At 39.8% G+C, this 19881-nt stretch overlaps 1 protein-coding gene across 4 annotated transcripts in view; it reads left to right on the top strand.

Annotated features, from left to right (window-relative positions):
• The window catches only part of FNBP1L (formin binding protein 1 like), a 164915-nt gene that overhangs the window by 88116 nt on the left and 56918 nt on the right, over positions 1-19881 (top strand). For all 4 annotated transcript variants that reach the window (XM_056123735.1, XM_056123734.1, XM_056123733.1 and 1 more), the window contains exon 3: positions 11130-11245. In XM_056123735.1, coding sequence (XP_055979710.1) covers positions 11130-11245 — 116 coding nt within the window. The remainder of the gene's footprint in view (positions 1-11129; positions 11246-19881) is intronic.

Here is a 19881-nt window from a genome sequence, read left to right as displayed (position 1 = left end):
AAATAAGAAAAAACCCACAAAAAACAGAACTAGAACTTTTGTCTTCTCAGCCAGACTTAAAGCAACTTCATTCTTTTAGTTCATGTGTCGAAATTCTCTCCTTTCATAGTCTCCATTCAAAACATCCAAAAATTTATGATAGCACAGCAGGTAGGGCATTTGCCTTGCATGCAGCCGACCCGGGTTCAACTCCTCCTTTCCTCTTGGAGAGCCCGGCAAGCTACTGAGAGTATCCTGCCTTCATGGCAGAGCCTGGCAAGCTCCCCGTGGTTATTTGATATGCCAAAAATAGTAACATCAAATCTCACAAGGGAGACATTACTGGTGACCACTCAAGCAAATCGATGAACAACGGGAGGACAGTGCTACATTGCCACACTCTTTTAGAATATATCCCAAATCTTACCAATTTCAGTATTCTATTATTTCCACCCTGAACCGGACCAGCCTGGTTTTGGTCTGTATTATTGCAATAGTCTTTCTGGATAGTCTCCCTTGTGCTAAACTTTTGGTTTGTTTTGTTTTGGGACCATACCAGCTGATGCTCAGGGCTTACTCTAAGTACTCAGGAATTACTCCTGGTAGGTTCGGGGTACCATATGGGATCCTGGGGATTGAACTTAGGTTGGCCCCATTTAGGGTAAGGCAGGCTCCCTACCTTCTCCTGCCTCATGAATTTTTTTTTTTTGAATCAACATAAAGTCAAAAGTGTTTATTAAACCTGTGGCAGTTCAGGCTTATGCACAAAACCCTCCACTGTGTTTGCATTTTAGGATTAAAGTCAGGATCTTTATAGTGAAGCATGAAGTCATGTGTCATCTGCATTCGGACCGTATATACCAGCGTTTCAACTTAACTCGTTTTCCTCTGTTCATTACCTGTAGCTTGCTCATGCAACTTCTTGCTCTTCCTGAAATACATTAAGCTTTTATAGGCCAGTATCTGAAACATTTAAACAACTAAACTTGAAACTGCGCAAGTTCTTCAGGTAAGCAGAAGTTTCAGGGTGTGGCCCGTTTTCAAAATAATAGGGAGGAACATAGAATAAAAAGCACATAGGTCTGTGGTAAAATAGGATTGGAGAATGAAGAATTATCTTCTGATTATTTCTCTTTTAATGAGGAGAGAATGAGATTATTAGCTGAGAGTGAGATATTTTAAATTAAAAATATGAGGTACTTTAAATTTAAAACGAAGAAGGTATTTGGTAACCGGCAGGTAAATGGGATAGTGAATAGGTTTTAAAGTTAAGTATCATTAAAGTCTATTAGCTGAAACCAAGATAAACACCTTGTAATTTCATTCATTTGTGGGGTATGCAAAAACAAATACACTAAATAAAACAAACTTGTAGATTGTGAGACTAATTCTGGTAATTAGTTAGTTGCCAGAGGGAAGGGGTCATTAATCAGGATAAAGAAGTGTGTTGTATTTAGTGATGCACACCAAAAACCCTTGTTGTGTTGTAATTCATCTATACTTTATTTTTATTTTATACTTTATTTTTAAAAAAAATTAATTTATTAACTCCCTGAGACTAAAACAAAGTTTCTACAGTCCCATATGAATCAAAGAATGAAAAAAAGTGTGTTGTTTCTTAAAAATGTTTTTGCTAGCACTTTGGTATTCAGAAGTGCTGGAGAAACTTTGGCAGAAAATCAGAACCATCTAGTAAGCCCAAACTAGGACAGCAAAACCATTATTTTGTTTTTTAGAAAGAAAGTCCTTTTGAAAACAGTTGTGACCTTTGGTGCTTTTACTAAAGTATTGGAACTTCATTTGGATGCAAGACTGTAATTAGGAAAGTAAGGATTGAATATTAGTGACTCCTAAAAAAATCATAACATTTTTGTGATATGAACGCTAGTTCTTTTTAGTTAACTTACATTAAAGATTTCAACATACAGGGGCTGGAGCAATAGTACAGCGGGTAGGGCATTTGCCTTGCATGCGGCCGACCCAGGTTCAATTTCCAGCATCCCATATGGTCCCCTGAAGCACCACCAGGGTAATTCCTGAGTGCAGAGCTAGGAGTAACCCCTGTGCATCCAAAAAGGTGTGATCCAAAAAGCACAAAAAAAAATTTCAACATATAAATATAAGAGTATATTTTTCTACCTTCAAACTTACACTATAGAATCTTGGTGTAACATACTTGAGTTATGCTGAATAGTGTGGACATTTTAATTGACAGTGATTTAGTATAGAATGTTTTTCTTGTGTTCAGAGATGTGTTAGGTAAAATAACTTAGAATACTTGAAGGAAACAGAAAATAAGGAGCCTTCTTGAGTGTAAATATGAGATGTAGGATTTAAATAGGGTACACTATTGGTAGTTTACAGAAGCTGTTTGACTATTGAAAAAAGTGAGGTAATAATTAAGATTTTAAAAATGGAAAGAGTTTTATTTAGCTAGTAATCTGGGTCATAATGCCATAGAAATAACTGTGCAAATAGGAAAGCTACTAGGGATGCAGGGATTAACCGCTCTGATCACCTATTTGTTTATTTAGTTATACTTCTAATCCAGAGATGGTTTAATAACACTGCGTAACTCTTCTTAATTGTTTTCCTGACATTTTTTATAGTGCAAAGTTGTTGCTGAGAGGGAGTAGAGAGAATTGTGAACTCAGACTTTGAAACTAAATGGATCAGAGTTTTTTAACTTTGAAAACCTAACGTTTCATAATGCTTTTAAGTTAAGAGCTTTGCGCTTTATATTGTGGTAGTGAAAAGTCATCCCTCTACCTTCAGTCATCTTCTCTTGCTTTTGGAGTTGTGTTTATCATTAGGTATGGACAATAGTAGCACTGTCCTCCTGTTGTTTATTGATTTGCTTGAGTGGGCATCAGTAACGTCTCTATTGTGAGACTTGATGTTACTGTTTTTGGCATTTAATATGCCATGGGGAGCTTGCCAGGCTCTGCTGTGCGGGCGGGATTTTCTTGGTAGCTTGCCGGGCTTTCGAGAGGGATGGAGGAATCGAACCCAGGTTGGCCGCGTGCAAGGCAAACCGCCTTACCTGCTGTGCTATCGCTCTAGCCCATAGACAATAGTATGACTGTTAAAGAAAGGTTGAATGATGAATGTTGTAAAGAGAGTTTAAGCAAGAATTCACTGTATGTTTTAAAAACATCAACATTTTCTAATTTTGAGGTTTTTAATTTGTTCTGTTTATCAAATTTGCCTCAGTGATTTTTTTATTTTTTGTTTCAGTTTCTGGTGAAAGAAATAACAGTATTTATTACAGTTATTCATTTGAATGCTAAGATTATAAAACTGGCAGTGAATTTAGGAGATGGTTTCTTCTGTCTGTAGCATCTCAAACTGTACAGTTTTTGTATAGGGTTATGTAACTTGTAAAAGTTTGGTTTTAAGTAAGTTTCTTTATAAATCAATAAGTGTTTGACTTATTGGGATAGGAGAAATAGTACAGCAGGTAGAACACTTGCCTTGCACGCAGCTGATGCTTGATTCCTGGCATCCCATAAGTCCCCTGAGCTACCAGTATAGAACAGGGGTAACCTCTGAGAACTGTTGAGTGTGTCTCAAAAACCGACTAACCAACCAATCAACAAAAATAAATGTTTGACTTGTATACCTTAGATATCTGTATATGCTTATAAAGAATTGCACAAAAATTTCTTGATTGAAAGGGATTAAGAAAAAAATGATCTAGTTCCATTCCATTCATTTGCTAGCCAACTAAGGACAACTCACTTAAAAACAGTTTGGGTATCTGTTTCCATATTAGTTTCCATATTTATTAAATATGGAAAAGTTTGGGGATTTTATTAGTAAACATAGATTACCAAATTTACTTACCAGATAGTGATGTGTAGGAGAAGCAAAATGGAAGTCAAAGTTAAAATGTTGGTGAAATAAGTTAAAAAAATACTTTACAAATAGAATAGCTAATTTGGGTAGCAAGTAATTTGCCCAGGATATTCTTAGAGATATAAATATGCGCTTAATGTTATTTAATGACTCTTGAACTCAGAATAATGAGACCAACCGACCAACCTTATGGGTTTTTTTTTTTTTGGCCATTAAAAAAAGTTTTGGACCACATCCAAGGATGCTCAGGGCTTACTTTTGGCTGGACACTCATGTATCACTACTTGTGGGACTTGGGGGTGATTTATGGGGATTGAACCCAGGTCAGCCAAGTGCATGGGAAGTGCTCTACCTGCTGTAAAATTGCTAAGGCCCCTACTTTTGCTGTTTTAAAATTGTTTTTTGTTGAATTACATTGTAATTACATATTTATGCTATACTGGGGTGTAACCAGGGTCTCACATGTGTATGGCATATTCTTTGCCACTGAGCCACATCACTGATTCCCATTGTTGAGTTTCTTGTAGAGAAAAACTGAACTACTTAGTATTACTGTAGCACTGTCCTCCCGTTGTTCATTGATTTCCTTGAGCGGGCCCAGTAACATCTCCATTGTGAGACATGTTTTTACTGAGTTTTGGCATATCAAATATGTCATGGGGAGCTTGCCAGGCTTTGCCGTGCGGGCGAGATACTCTTGGTAGCTTGCCGGGCTCTCCAAGAGGGGCAGCGGAATCGAACCTGGGTTGGCCATGTCAGCTGCATGCAAGGCAAACACCTTAACACTGTGTTATCGCAGCATAAGACTACTAAATTTAAACATTTTTTTCATTGAATATTTTAACGCTTTTGAGTATGCCTTTTTACTTTTTACTATTTTTACTTTTTTACTATTTCCTTTTTTTTTACTATTATTAATTTTTTTAAAATTAATATTCTATGGTTTACAATACTGTTTTGGTTTTTACTTTTTATTTTTTGGAACACACTGGGTGGTGCTCAGGGCTTACTTCTGGCTTTGTGCTCAGGGATCCTCCTGGTGGTACCACATGGGATGCTGAGGATCTAAGCTGGGTTAGCCATGTGCAAGGCAGCCGCCTACCCTTTGTACTATCACTTTGGCCTGGTTTACAGTACTTTTCATAGTGGTTTCTCATGCACATAATTCCAGCACCATACCTATCATCAGTACCCTCTCTCTCTCTCTCTCTCTCTCTCTCTCTCTCTCTCTCTCTCTCAAGTACCCCAGTATTCATTCCTCTTCACACCACCTACCCCCAATTTTCCAATTTAGTTGTGTGGATAAATTCTACCATTTTGTTGTCTTTGGACCTTTGTTGCTACCTTGACTTGTATTTTTAAGTCCTGCATATGAGAGAGATCATTCTGTATCTTTCCCTGTCCTTCTGACTGACTTCATTCATTATTACTACAAATTGCACAATCTTGTTCTTTCTTAAAAGCTGCATAGTAATCCATTGTGTATATACACAACTTGATCCATTCATCTGTAGTTGGACATTTGGGTTGTTTCCATATGGTGGCTATTGTAATAAGCATTGGATAAGCGTAGGTGTGTCTATTTATTTTGACTTTGTATTTATAAATGTGTAATCTCCATGTGGCTAGGGAACCCCACAGCTTTCTCTCTCGCCATCTGCGTTCGGTGGTCTCAGGCCACTTCCACACATGGGTTGGCCAATGCTCTGGGCAGATGAGGGAGGAAACAAGGGCCAGTCTGGTTGGTGATCAGTTGCCATTTATTACATTCTCTCCATGCACCTGTTCCAGTCTCACTGAGCCCCTCATTCTAGTCTCATCCCGCCCCTCATTCCCCTCTCCTTCTGTCTCCCGCTCATCTCTCCAAGCTCCTTCTTGCTACCCTGGTCTCTCTCTAGTCTCTCGCCCCACCCCCACTTCCAAGGGGTTAGCCACCACACCCAGGTCCAGTCAACATATGAAATCCCATCTTCCTGCTCAAGGGCAAATGCCACTTAGGAGTGTTTCTCCTCTCTTTAGCCCAACAACATAATTGATATCTCAATTAACATTTTAATTATATTCTTACACCGTAAGAGATACATTAAGCTTGTAGGGTAGCTCCCCTGGGGACATCTCGTTATACACCTCATACTACAGTGCTCAGGCCAGATTAATCTTTCTTAACCCTAGCAGGGCCCTAATCCAGCTATTACTTTTTGGATTATGACAGAATTTGTCCATGACCATGCTCTTAACTTATAGTTAAGTATTGTGGCGCTTTGGGCACTTTGACCTGGCCCATTTCGATGCCAGGGTAGCACACAGCTTGTCCTGGGACCGTCTGATCCCTCATCGGAACTCTGCTTTTGGGGTGCTAGGAAATAAGGACAATTGAGGTTTAAGTCAAGAAAATAGATGCCTAGGAGTGAATATCATTCGGAGTCAATTAACTCTCAAGTTATAAAGCATAGCATTAACTGCCTTCTTGTGTCTATACAAAAAGGACATTGCTCTGAATTAACTATGCAAAGGACTTAGGGAGAAAAGAAAAGCAATATTTACAAGTTAACAGAGTCTGATTAGGAGATAAAGGTAATTGTCCAGTAGGGGAAGTAGAGCACAAAGAAAGAGGTTATAAGTAAACTCAGAGGAATGGGACCACCATGTTGGGAATAACCCAATAAACCTAAGTTCCCTTTGGCAAGGCAGAAAGGACAAACCAGTGTTATCCTACAATAAGAATGTTGCTAAACAGTTTCTCTGATTACTTATTTGAAAATGTAAGTTTTTAGTAGTCTATGATATTTCCACTAATACATCTAGTTAGATAATTCAGTTGCTTAAATAAAAATTATCATAATTTTTTTGCATTTTGAATATACCATTAAATCTGCATTTGACCTAAATTATTCACAATTTATAAATTTATTGCTTGAGTCAAAAGGTATTATAAAGCTATTATAATGAGATAGCATTTTGTTTTTGGGGTCGCACCTGGCATTGCTTAGGAATGTTACTCCTGGCTCTGCATTCAGGAATTACTCCTGGCAGTGCTCAAGGAGATCATATGGAATGTCAAGCATCAAAGCTGTGTTAACTGCATGCAAAGCAAGAACTTTACCCACTGTACTATCACTCTGGTCCCAGAAATAGCAATTTTTTGTTTTTAAGATGTCTGTCTCGGGGCTGGAGAGATAGCACAGCGGGTGGGGCATTTGCCTTGCACGCGGCCAACCCGGGTTCGATTCCCAGCATCCCATATGGTCCCCTGAGCACTGCCAGGAGTCACTCCTGAGTGCAGAGCTAGGAATAACCCCTGTGCATCGCCAGGTGTGACCCAAAAAGCAAAAAAAAAAAAAATAATAATAAGATGTCTGTCTTTTATAGGCACTTTGTTTTTTTAAGTTGTATATCTTGGCCTGTGCTGCCTTTATAATTATTATTTGTTTAGTTTGCTTTTATTTGGAATCTGTATGCTTTAAAAATATATATTAAAACTTAGTCAAATTATTGGACTTCAGTTTTCTGTGTGGCAGTTGTTCAGTGATATTTTAAATTATTTTAAAAATCAGCATTAAAAATTCTGAATTGTAGCCAAAGAGATTTATAAAAGCACATAACTTGCCCTTCGGTAACTGAAAAATATTTAGGGGGTGGGGTTTGGCCACACCCAGTGGTGTTCAGAGATTCCTAGTTTTGTACTCAGGGATCACTCCTAGAGTTTCTCAGGGTGCCAGTAATTGAACCTGGGTCAGCTGTGTATGAGGCACATGCCCTACCATCTATACTATATCTTTGGCCCCTAGTTGACTTTTATTTTTTTAAAAAAAGGACCCCACAGGTACGCCGGGAAGTGCTCAGAAGCCACAACTGGCTCTGTGCTCAGAGGCCACACCTGACCAAGAACCAGGGTGGCCAAATGCAAGACACATGCTTAACTCCTGTACTATCTCTCTGGCCCATATTTTAAATATGAATTGACAGGTATTTTGCCTTGGTCATAAAAGTTTTCTACAAGAATATCATGGATCTCGTCCTTCACGCCCTACTGAGGTCACGAGTTGCCCCCCACGAGCGGTTCTCTGGCATGGCCATGACTCCATAGACAAAAGGACTTAATCCAGAGCCCGGCAGCTTGCGGCAGAAAAGTGAATGGACCAAGCATTAAACTATGGTGCCATGCCTCCCCAGGAGGGGAAGGGTGTTGCTCCCTTACGCCTTCCCCCTATCCCCCTCCAGCAGCAAGGTGGCCGCTGCTTCAGAGCTTATTGGAAAGCCAGGTATGAGCCAGTGGTGATGGGGCAACTGCAGTCTCATGGGAAGGGGGACGGTACCAGCTCGTCCTTCATGCCCTACCGAGATCACGAGTTGCTCCCCACCAGTGGCTCTCCGGCACAGCCATAACATCAGACGCACAGAAACCAATCTCGTAATTATCTGGCTCTTTGCAGAAATCCAAAATCACGCCCGCGGGGCATTATATGATTCTCATAACCAGCTATAGAAAACAAAGTATTTCACAATGCCTTTTCAGCAATTTTGATTGTTGGGGGGGAATTCTAAATAATAATGGTGCATATTCTGTCGAAATAATGAATGTAATCAATGTAGAGAAGAGTTAAGTAGAAATCATCTGCCTCACAGGCATTGGGAGGGGTAGGAGGGGGGTACATTGGGGTTCTTGGTGGTGAAAAATGAGTACTGGAGAAGGGAAAGGTGTTTGATCAGTGTATGACCGAGACTTAAACCTGAAAGCATTGTAACTTTTCCCACAGTGATTCAATAAATAAATATAAGAAGAAAAAAAATATCATGGATCATGAAACTATAGTGTGAGCAAAGACAAATTTTAAATCTGAAGCTTTTTGTCTTAATAAGTTTGAGAAAGGAAACTTTACTAACAAATGCCGTGACTAATCATATGCACTGGAGGTTGCATCCCCTCAAGAAATTATTGAGATTATCTATATTTCCGATTATTTTATATATATTATATATTTTATATATTTCTGTTAATTTTAATCTGTTAATCTATATTTCATAGATCTATTTCATAGATCTGTTAATCATATTTCATAGATCTGTTCATCAGATCATATTTCATAGATCTGTTAATCTGTATTTCAGATTATTTTACATATTTCTGTTAATATTAGCAAAGAAGTATATCCTGAATGTGTATTCTGTTGAGATACCAGAGTGACTGCTGCAGTTTTTTATTGATGCTTAACATAATGAAATGACTTGATAACACTATACCAAATTTTATTAAATTTATTAGTAAATATTTGGAGCATTCTCTCTTTCATTGTTTAAAAATTTAATTACCTTGAAATTCACTATTTTAAATGTACAGTGCAGGGGCTGGAGCGATAGTAAAGAGGGTAGGGTGCTTGTCTTGCATGGAACCAACCCAGGTGTTATCCCCAGCATCCCATATAGTCCCCTGAGCATCACTGGGTGTGGCCCAATAACAAAAAAATAAGTAAAGTGCAGAGGCCATAATAGATTTATTGTGTTGTGCAATCATTATCACTGCCTACTTCCAGAACATTTTTCATCTTCATTCACAAAAACTCTACCCATTAAATAGTAAATCCCATTATCTCTCTCTGAGCCTCAGAGAACTACCCTTCTATATCTTATCTCTTTATATTTGACTATTCTAGGGCTGGAGCGATAGCACAGCGGGTAGGGCGTTCGCCTTACAAGCGGCCAACATGGCCGACCCGAGTTCGATTCCTCCGCCCCTCTCGGAGAGCCCGGCAAGCTACCGAGAGTATTCGATATGCCAGACACAGTAACAACAAAGTCTCCAATGGAGACGTTACTGGGCCCGCTCGAGCAAATCGATGATCAACGGGAGGGCCTTTACTTTACTTACTTTACTATTCTAGGTACATAATGTAAATTAAATCCTGTATTATTATTATTATTATTTTGCTTTTTGGGTCACACCCGGTGATGCACAGAGGTTACTCCTGGCTCTGCACTCAGAAATTACTCCTGGCGGTGCTCAGGGGACCATGTGGGATGCTGGGAATCCAACCTGGGTCAGCTGCATGCAAGGCAAACGCCCTACCCGCTGTGCTATCTCTCCAGCCCCCAAATCCTGTATTATTTTTTGTTTCGTGACTCAATTCTTTCCTCCTTTCCTCTCTACTAACTTGCCTCTGTCCTTCCCTTGCAGTACTCAGGACTTGTGACTCTGTGCTCAAAGGACCCATGTGGTGCTGGGGCTTCAACCAGAGCCTGTATAGCAAGACCTTCTATACTGTCTTTCTAAGCTTAAGATTAGTTCTCTAGGCAATATGTAGAAGGGAATTTTTTTCTTAAAAGAATACAGCACTGGTAGACTTCGTAATGTGCAAGTATCAGATGCTTTGCATTACAGCTGGTAATGACATCAGCACAGTTCTGTGAGATGGATAAAGGAAATTTGTTTTAAGATGGGAAAGATTCAAGAATGTGGTTCAAGTGGTAGAACCTTGCATATGGGAGGCCCTGTGTTTTGTCCCCTGACAGTTTACAATTCAACCCCAGACCTCATGCCACTACTTGACTGTGTCTGATTGCCACTAGACTTTATAGCACTACTGATATTGGTGTCGTCCCTGTGTTCCCCCGCCCCCACTTGCCAGGAGTGGCTAGCTCATATAATAATTTAAAATGATGGGGAAAGAGTCAATGATTCTTGGTAGCCTGCTCAAGATTAAACATCATTTTAAAATAATGTTCTGGGATTGAACTCAGGGTCTCCCACTTGGGAGGCATGCATTCTACCATTGTGTGTTCTACCACAGCTCTAGTTCTCAGTCTAGAATTTTTAACCCAGCTATGTTTGATTATGTTTAGCCAAACAGTTCTTTGAGTGTCTACTATGGTGCTTGGGAATTCAATGCTGCATGGTTCGTGCTCTCAATCTAGTGTAGCAAGTTAGTAAGACAGTGCTTTTTGGAGAACTTGGAGACACAGAAGAAGACTACTTTATCTTAAATCTGAGAATTTAAGTCCAGTTTTTAGGGGACCATTTTCAGGAGTGCCTGATTCTTAAAATAAGGAGTAAGAGTAAATTGCAGAAAGGTGGCCAGGTTTGCAACCAGGGAAAAACAGCATGATATATGCTGAGAAACCTACTTCTGAGAAACCTAGAAACCTAGGGCTTAAAGGATGAGATGGGTGAGAACCAGCAGAAGAGCGTAGTCTTTCTTTTTATACATTTTTTTGCTTTTGGAATTGATTAGAAATTGATTAAAACATTTGCAGATAAAATTCTAACTTTTAAATCTGTTTTTACCTTTGTCTTCTAGGATCAGTTTGACAGCTTAGATAAGCATACACAATGGGGAATTGACTTCTTGGAAAGATATGCCAAATTTGTTAAAGAGCGGATAGAGATTGAACAGAACTATGCGAAACAGTTAAGGTAAGTTGAGTATTTTTCAGTTCTTAGAAATGAAATTCCACATTTAAATATTTGGATATTAAATAAATATGATGATCTAAAGGTTAATTGCTATGTATTTTGCCAGAATTATATTAAATAATTATCTTGCTTTAATATTCAGCTTAATTGAATCTTCCTTAGCAAGGATTGTTGGCTATTTGAATAAGTAGTTTTTATTCTAGAAAGACACTTTAAATTTAAAAATCAGGATGCAAAATTCCAGGAAGAAGAAATACCAGGATACTATTTATTTATGTTTTCACTCTTCTTAGCTTAATACTTCATTAATCTTTCCCGAGCATTGAAGATTTCTTCAGTTTCTTTAGAGCTCTAAGACTTGAAAATTCAGTGTGTGGTGAACTGAGTTTCTGTGAAAAATAGTACATTACTGATGAAAGTAATTTTCAATTGTATTAGAAGATGAAAGTTTTAAAAGGAAAATTTTAATCTTAAATTAACTTTAAGATTTTACTTCAGCAGAAGGTCATTGTTAGACCAGAACTTGATAAAACAGTTTTTAGAAGTTAATCAGTAAAATAGCTCGAAGTTATTTTATAAAATATAGTGCTCAAAGATTGAAGACTACCAATAAAATGTCTAGCTAGGTGTTAGAGCTTGTTTCAAATAACAGAAAATCCAACCTAAGAAGAAACATGTGACTAAAAAAGCCTAGGCATATTTTGATTCGTGAATCAAATGTGTCTGGGCTCCGTGTGTTGACTTTTTTCCATCTTGTTGCCTTTGTCTATAGGTTCCATTTAGTGCCAACCTCCTTACCCACTCATTTTAGATTTCATATCTTCTTATTTCCACATCATGGGAGAGAACAGTCACCTCCTTTGTTGTATATTTGGGGGAGGAGAAAAGAAGGAAATGGGGGAAATGAAGGTAAAGGGAAGGAAAGAGCAGTGGAAGGAGAGACATAACACAGTTTATATCATTAGTGTTAGCTTCTGTTCTCCAGAAATTCTAGCACAGGTCTTCTTTTGCCGTGTTGGCAATATTATTATATGCTTATCCTCATTCATTGAAGGGAAATTATTTGGTTGAATTATAGTTAATAATAAAGGTGGGATAGTTACCCAGAAGAAATTTAAGGTGGAGCGCCTAGAAGGAATGTGCATAATTGAGTAATCTACATGTGTTCACTCTACTAATAGTGTTTTATGCAACCAACTGGTAGTCTAGATGGAATAGACTAGACTATGATATTTTATTTGTCCAATTGCCTCTTGAACAACATAGGTTGAAATTTAGTTTTGGGGAATTCTTAGGTTATAAGAATTATAAGTTTTTATTATAAGTTATAAGTTTTAAGCGTTATTATAATTTAATTTAATTATTTGCTCGAGTGGGCCCAGTAACGTCTCCATTGGAGACTTTGTTGTTACTGTGTCTGGCATATCGAATACTCTCGGTAGCTTGCCGGGCTCTCCGAGAGGGGCGGAGGAATCGAACTCGGGTCGGCCATGTTGGCCGCTTGTAAGGCGAACGCCCTACCCGCTGTACTATCGCTCCAGCCAGACACAGTAACAACAAAGTCAATATGCCAGACACAGTAACAACAAAGTCTCCAATGGAGACGTTACTGGGCCCGCTCGAGCAAGTCGACGATCAACGGGAGGGCCTTTACTTTACTTTACTTTACTTAATTTAATTATAAGTTATAAGTTTTTCCCCAAAACGAAACTTTTGGACTATGGTGGGGGTGGGAGGGTAGTGCCTCAATCCCTTTATTTTCAAGAGTTATCTGTGCTGCATTGAAATTTTTTATTTGGGGGCATTAGTTCGACAATTCTTGGGTGGGTGTTTTGTGGCTATTCCTTGGCTCTCCGCCCCTTTTGGAGAGCCCGGCAAGCTACCGAGAGTATCTTGCCTGTACGGCAAAGCCTGGCAAGCTAACTGTGACATATTCGATATGCCAAACTTAGCAACAATTGTCACAATGGAGACAATACTGGGCCTGCTCGAGCAAATCGATGAACAACAGGAGGACAGTGACAGTGTGCTCAGGATTGATCCCTGGTGGTGCTTGTGTATCATCAGTGGTGCTGGGGATTTGAACCCAGGTCGACTATGCAAGGCACATTCTTTACCTCCTGTACTATCTATGTCTATGGCCCCTGTGCTTATATTTTTATAGTGATACTCATCTAGTTCTGTTATCATATTTACTTAGTAATGACATTATGCTAATTTTATGATCCTTTTTGCCTCTTTAAATTTTTTTTTAAACAGGGAGGCTATTAGAATATTAAGTGATATTTTATTTGTCCAAAATATAATATCTGAAAACTTTACCAAGAATTTAGACGCACTAAGAATCATGGAGGGGACTGGGCATTGGGGGTGAGGGAAGGGAAGACACACAGACGCACACACATAAGACAAATTCCTTATATTGTCGCTGTAAGGCATTTGTCTTATGTGTGGCTGACCCAGGTTCAGTGCCCAGTACCTTGCATGGTCACCTGGCGGTCTTCAAGTGTGACCCCTGAACACAGAGCCAGGAGTATGCTCTAAACATTGCTGAGTCTAGCTTCACTCGGAGGGACCAGAGAGACAGCACAGCAGGGAGAGTGCTTGCCTTACATATGGCCAACCTGGGTTCAATCCCTGACACTGCATGTGGTCTCCCAAACACTGCTAGGTGTCATGCCTGAGCCAGGAATAGGCCCTGAGTATCTCTGGGTGCAGTCCCAAAACAAGCAAAAATCATCACTGGGAAGTCAAAATAGCAATCAGTAAATGAAGTCACATTGAACAGTGGAAGTGTTTTCATTTAATATTTAATTCATGCTCAGTTCTAGTGCATTAAATGTTCTGGTTCCCAGATTTTCCAGTAGGAGGGCTATAGGCAATATTGTGATAATATTATGAAGTGTCAAACAATAAAGGAAAATATTAAATATTAAAAAATTGTTTTCAACTTAAAAATTTATTGCTTTCCCCTTTGGATTTTGGGTCACACCCAGCAGTGCTCAGGGGTTACTCCTGGCTCTGCATTCAGGAATTACTCCTGGTGGTGTTCGGGGACCATATGTGATCCTGGGGATTGAACCTGGGTTGGCTACGTGCAAGGCAAGCTCCCTATCTATTGTGCTATCCCCCCAGCTCCCCTAAAAATACTCTCGATTAAGTAAGGAAACTATGAGAAATGGCTTTAGTATGAAGTATGCCATCATATTTAAGATTTTAAGACTGTTTAGTCTAGCAGGGTTAAAAGTAAGTTTATCAAGTCTCCTCGCTTTCCTGAATCAGTGAATACAGCTATGTGCAAATCTGTTTGTATTCTGAACATATCTGTAAATAGTTTTTACAGTGGTTATTCCTGGGGAATGGAAGGGGGTGGAACAGAAAGTTATACTTTTCACTTGCAAATTTGATTTGTTTAATCTTTTAAATAATTGTATATTATTTTTGAAGTTGAAAACACTTGTTCCAAAGCAAAATAATGTATTTAACAAGAGAATTATCTCACAGATTATAAAATGAAAATTGATCATTTATAAGGTAAAAGTGCTGAGACCACTCTCCGCACACATGAAGGTACTGGCAGAGGGACAAAGCCACGCGGGTTCCGGGGCCGAGTCCTCCAAGCCTACTCGAATTGGAGTCGAGCATCTTCCACCCAGATCCTCCAAATTCCAGTAGGCGGGGGTCACACCCACCACCTGGCCCCCTGGCGCCGTGTAATCCCATCAGCGGCCAAGACTCAGAGACTATAAAATCCAGATCCCGGACGAGACCAGTGCAGTGAGTCTCCTGCCCCTGCGCCTGGCTGTTCCTCGCTGGGGTCCCTTGGAGGGGAGCGGGTTGAGCTTTCCTCCCCGCCCCGACCGGGGCACTGGCAGCCGAAGACCTCCAGGACCAGCCACCACCATGCTGAGACCACTCTCTGCACACATGAAGGTACTGGCAGAGGGACAAAGCCACGCGGGTTCCGGGGCCGAGTCCTCCAAGCCTACTCGAATTGGAGTCGAGCATCTTCCACCCAGATCCTCCAAATTCCAGTAGGCGGGGGTCACACCCACCACCTGGCCCCCTGGCGCCGTGTAATCCCATCAGCGGCCAAGACTCAGAGACTATAAAATTCAGATCCCGGAACCGCGCGGCCGCATTCGCGGCCGCGTGACATCTTATCAGAACATCTTTTTATGATATTTTATTATCTCATTCCTACTTTGGACAAACTTGCAGGCTATCGAATATAGCTTGCCCACAGGGCAGAGTCTGGCAAACTCCCCGTGGCGCACCAAATATGCCAAATACCAGTAACAATGATGGGTCTCTTCTCCTAAAGAGCCTTGAATATAATCTCAGGGCTAGGATGAAAGAGACGTTACTGGGGCCTGCTCGAGGCAATCGACGAATAACAGGATGATGAAATGAAAAAATGAAATGAAGGTAAAAGAACCAATGTAGAATATTGAAGTGTCCATAACTATTTAGGTCTAGAGGGTTTCAGGGTAATAAAAGTCCATGAGAAACAGTCTTGTTCCTGACGTTCCATTTGCTCTCAACGGAACAACCATCTCCAAATGCAACAGTTATGTGTACCTAGGTCGAGAAGTCAACATGACGAATGGCCTGGCACTTGAGTTGCGCAGGAGGAAGAGAGCGGCTTGGGACGCCTTCAAGAGCGTTGAAGAAATAACTAAGAGGACGAAAAACCTCCAGCTCCGGGCACATCTCTTCGATTCTACTGTTCTTCCTGCATTAACATATGTCTCAGAGACTAGGGCCCTTCGAAAACAGGATGAGAATGTTATTTGGGTCTCCCAAAGAAGAATCAAAAGAGATATGCTTGGAGTATCATGTTTCACTCAAATGAGAGAAAGAATCTGGAGTTCCAACCTCCACCAACGCTCAAGAATCAGGGATGCTGTCTTGTTTGCCAAGGCGTCGAAAATCAGATGGGCTGGACACGTAATGAGATTTAGAGACGACTGCTGGACTAGAGCCATTACCGACTGGATTCCATGGGGTGTCAAAAGATAGTGTGGCCGCCCAACTATGAGATGGCCAGACTTCTTCGTCAAGACCCTGAACGATCGGTTTGAGGCTCTTAATGTTCCTAGAATGAGCAAATGCCATTGGGCTACACTAGTACACGACAGGGACAAATGGAGACGTTACTGGCGCCCGCTCGAGCAAATCGATGAGTAATGGGGTATCAAGTGATCAAGTGACTTAATTGAACATTGACTGGATGGGTATTCTGAGTTTTTATATATTTTAACACATTTTATTTTTTGGAAATCCAGATGTTGGTACTGTTTTATAGATCAGAAAATAGAGATACAGAGACATGAAGAAAAAAGCTTGTTCTATTAAAATCTGACCATGGGACTTTGGTATTATACTGATGCTCAGTATAAGGAGAAGGGTAATATTCTCTGTTAAAGAGAATTTACTTTCCCCCATCACCAGCTCCTGCATCTACTGAGGCATCTTTGCATTTCTAAAATATTTTACTATAGTCAGTAAAAAGTGACCTAAAAACCACCTAAACATTTGTTTTTCTTTTAATTGACACATGTGTTTGTAATGTAAGAGAAGTTAATGTACTCCATAAGTTTAGGTCTAGTTGCATTATTTTACAAGAAAATAGTTCAAAAAAAGTTAACAACTTAGAAGTCGTTACTTTTTTGTTTGTTTTGTTTTGGGGGGGTCACACCAGTGGTGCTTAGGGCTTACTCTTGGCTATGCACTAGGAATTACCTCTGGCAGTGAATTAGTAACTTAATCTGTCACTGTCTTTTTCTTTTGCTTTTTGTAGGGAGGCTTCATTGTTTTCAGTGAGGGTTGCCTTTTCCATATGACAGGAAACAATTTCAGCAGTTCTAGTTTTAGTGTCTCAGAAACTTGAGTTCTCAGTACTGATCTTAAAGTTTTATCAGGTCTTTGACTGTAGCAATAGTATAGTGGGTAAAGTACTTACTTTACAAACTGCAAATCTGGGTTTGATCCACCACAAACAGTCCCCCAAGCCCGGCCAGTAGTGATCCCTGAGCATAGAGACAGGAAGTAAGTCCTGAGCACTGCCAAGTATGCCCCAAAACAAAACAAAAAACGCTTTCTGAGGCCCAAAGACTTAAAAGTGTTAGATAGAAGCTTTGGCTCAACTGGATTCACTTATCTATTTATAGAGCACTAGCCTTGGCCTTCAAACTCTAGATTAATATGGCAACGCCTAAGCATTTTAGCTATTAGATATAGTGAGGGCAATTAAGAAAAGTGGTACTAATTAGACTTAAATATCTAATACTATCCTTCTTCCAGAATAAATAGTATGATTTGCACACCATTTTTCAAACAATATATTTCATCACCTCTTAAACGTAATTAGAACTCCGTACTTAATTTTAAAAAATACAGATGAATTAAAATTTTGATTAATTATTTGGTATACTTTGTCATTTTCACTAAAGTCAAAATTAATACAAACATGACAAAGCTAGAATGCATAGATTAAAATCTGTAACTTAAGCATATTAAATAGGCTGCTATACTTAGTATGCATGAAACTAATATATTTGAATTTATATACATAGGACACACATATAAAATACTTCAGCGTTTCCAGGATACCATTAAATTCAGAAACCATTGGAAGAACAGTATTACTCCCTAATTATAAAAAGTATATGATCTCATGGTACTTAGAATATATGGATGAAGCATGTGCACACACAAATGCTTTCTTGTAAGAAAACAAAGTATTAATTTATCTACAGCATCTAGCATTTCTTTTGTGTGAGGGTATCCAAGCAATACTCAGAACTTGGAAGTCACTTCTGATGATGCTTAGACGGTTAGACAGTCGGTGTTTAGACAGTTAGACAGGCTTAGATAATTCAGTGCTTGGGTACAGTAATGAGGTACTGCTGCAGCCTTATAGTGCTATGGATCACCAGGACCACCAGTGGTCCCTGCAGTGACAGAGTTCAAATTCAGTTAAGACAAAACAATCAAATTTATTTGTAATAACATGCATATTATTAAATTGAACATTAATACTTATGAAAATATAATTTAAAATGCAAAGTAAATATTTGTGGGATTTTATTTTGCTGACATTTGTTTTCATAGAAAGTCTCAACTAGAGCCAGTTTTGATGAGGTAAATTTTTTTTTTTTTGCTTTTTGGGTCCCACCCAGTCGATGCTCAGGGGTTACTCCTGGCTCTGCACTCAGGAATCACTCCTGGTGGTGCTTGGGGGACCATATGGGATGCTGGGAATCGAACCCAGGTCAGCTGCATGCAAGGCAAACGCCCAACCTGCTGTGCTATTGCTCCAGCCTCGGTAATTTTTTATTTTTAACGTAGGAGTACTGCTATTTATTACTGCTATTTATTTAGCCATTGATTAAGCTGATTGAGCTGGGCATGAGCTCCTCATTACTTTAAAAATTTTTTTTAATTGGATATCTGTGAGATAGACCATTACAAAGCTGTTCATAATTGGGTTTCAGGCATACAATGATCCAGCACCCCTCCCCCCACCAGTGCACACCTCCCACCACCAATGTCCCCCATTTACCCACCACTATCTCACAACCCCTCACCTCCTCTTCCCAGTCTCCCTCTATGGGAGGCACTTTCCTTCTTGCTCTCTCTCCATTTCCTTTTGTGCGTTATGGTTTGCAGTACAGGTGCTAAGAGGTCATGATGTTTGTTCAGGCATTCGGTATTTTTATCAGGACGGTAAGGCTGGAGTAGCTTTTCAGTTGGGTGGCAGCTTTGGGGTGTGGCTTCCATAAGTACAAGGAGGTGGGGGGAGGTAGCCCATCCTTACCCGGAGAAAGCCCCATACCAAAATTTTCAACATACTATATCTTGGTGACGTCCGTCCTGAGATGGTGGAGTTAGGCCAGGGGTTTGGTGGCAATTTTGGATTATGGAAGCAAGCTGCTGCCAGGGGGGGCCCCAGGCCAACCTGCCCCCTACTGATTTACCCTGGACTATTCAGCCATGTGCGGGTCTGAGCTTAACTGCGGCTTTTGATATCTTTTGAGATTTATTTATGGGTCTCTAAAGTAAGGCCAGTAGTAGAGCTAACAGGGTGGGACTGGAGTTGGTTCAGGGGGGTGACTGCCAGTGCTTCCGTGTGTGTTGGGAAGTGGCAGAGGTAACCCATCCCAACTCTGAGAAAGCCTGGAGATTTCAGTCACAAAACCTACATACCAGAATTTTAAACTCTTCATATCTTGGTGAAATCTGTCCTGAGATGGTGGAGTCAGGCCAAGGGTATTGCGGTAATTTTGGAATGTGGAAGCAAGTGGCTATGGGGGGCTTTTTTGATGGAATGTTCTTTTTTGGTATGTTTTATGTTTTATTATTAAAAGCATTTTAAATTATATTTAAAACAGAAGCAGCATATTAATCATCAGTACATTTAAATTCAAGACTTTTCCTGTTGGAAGTACTATTAATATTTTGTTTTCTTCGAGAATGTATTTTCTTAGAGTTAAGGTTTTCATTTAATGGAAGAAAAGATCATTTTGGATCATGCTATAGTTTTTCAAGTGGCAGGGTTGGGTTGGATAAGGTCTTTATGTAACCTTCAAGGTCTTAGTCTGCTGACTGGGTCAGTTAGTTGAGAAACAAGA

This window comes from Sorex fumeus, unplaced genomic scaffold (genome assembly GCF_029834395.1).
Source record: "Sorex fumeus unplaced genomic scaffold, SorFum_2.1 ptg000047l, whole genome shotgun sequence".
Classification (NCBI taxonomy): Eukaryota; Metazoa; Chordata; class Mammalia; order Eulipotyphla; family Soricidae; genus Sorex; species Sorex fumeus.
This window is presented reverse-complemented; position numbering and strand designations above follow the sequence as displayed.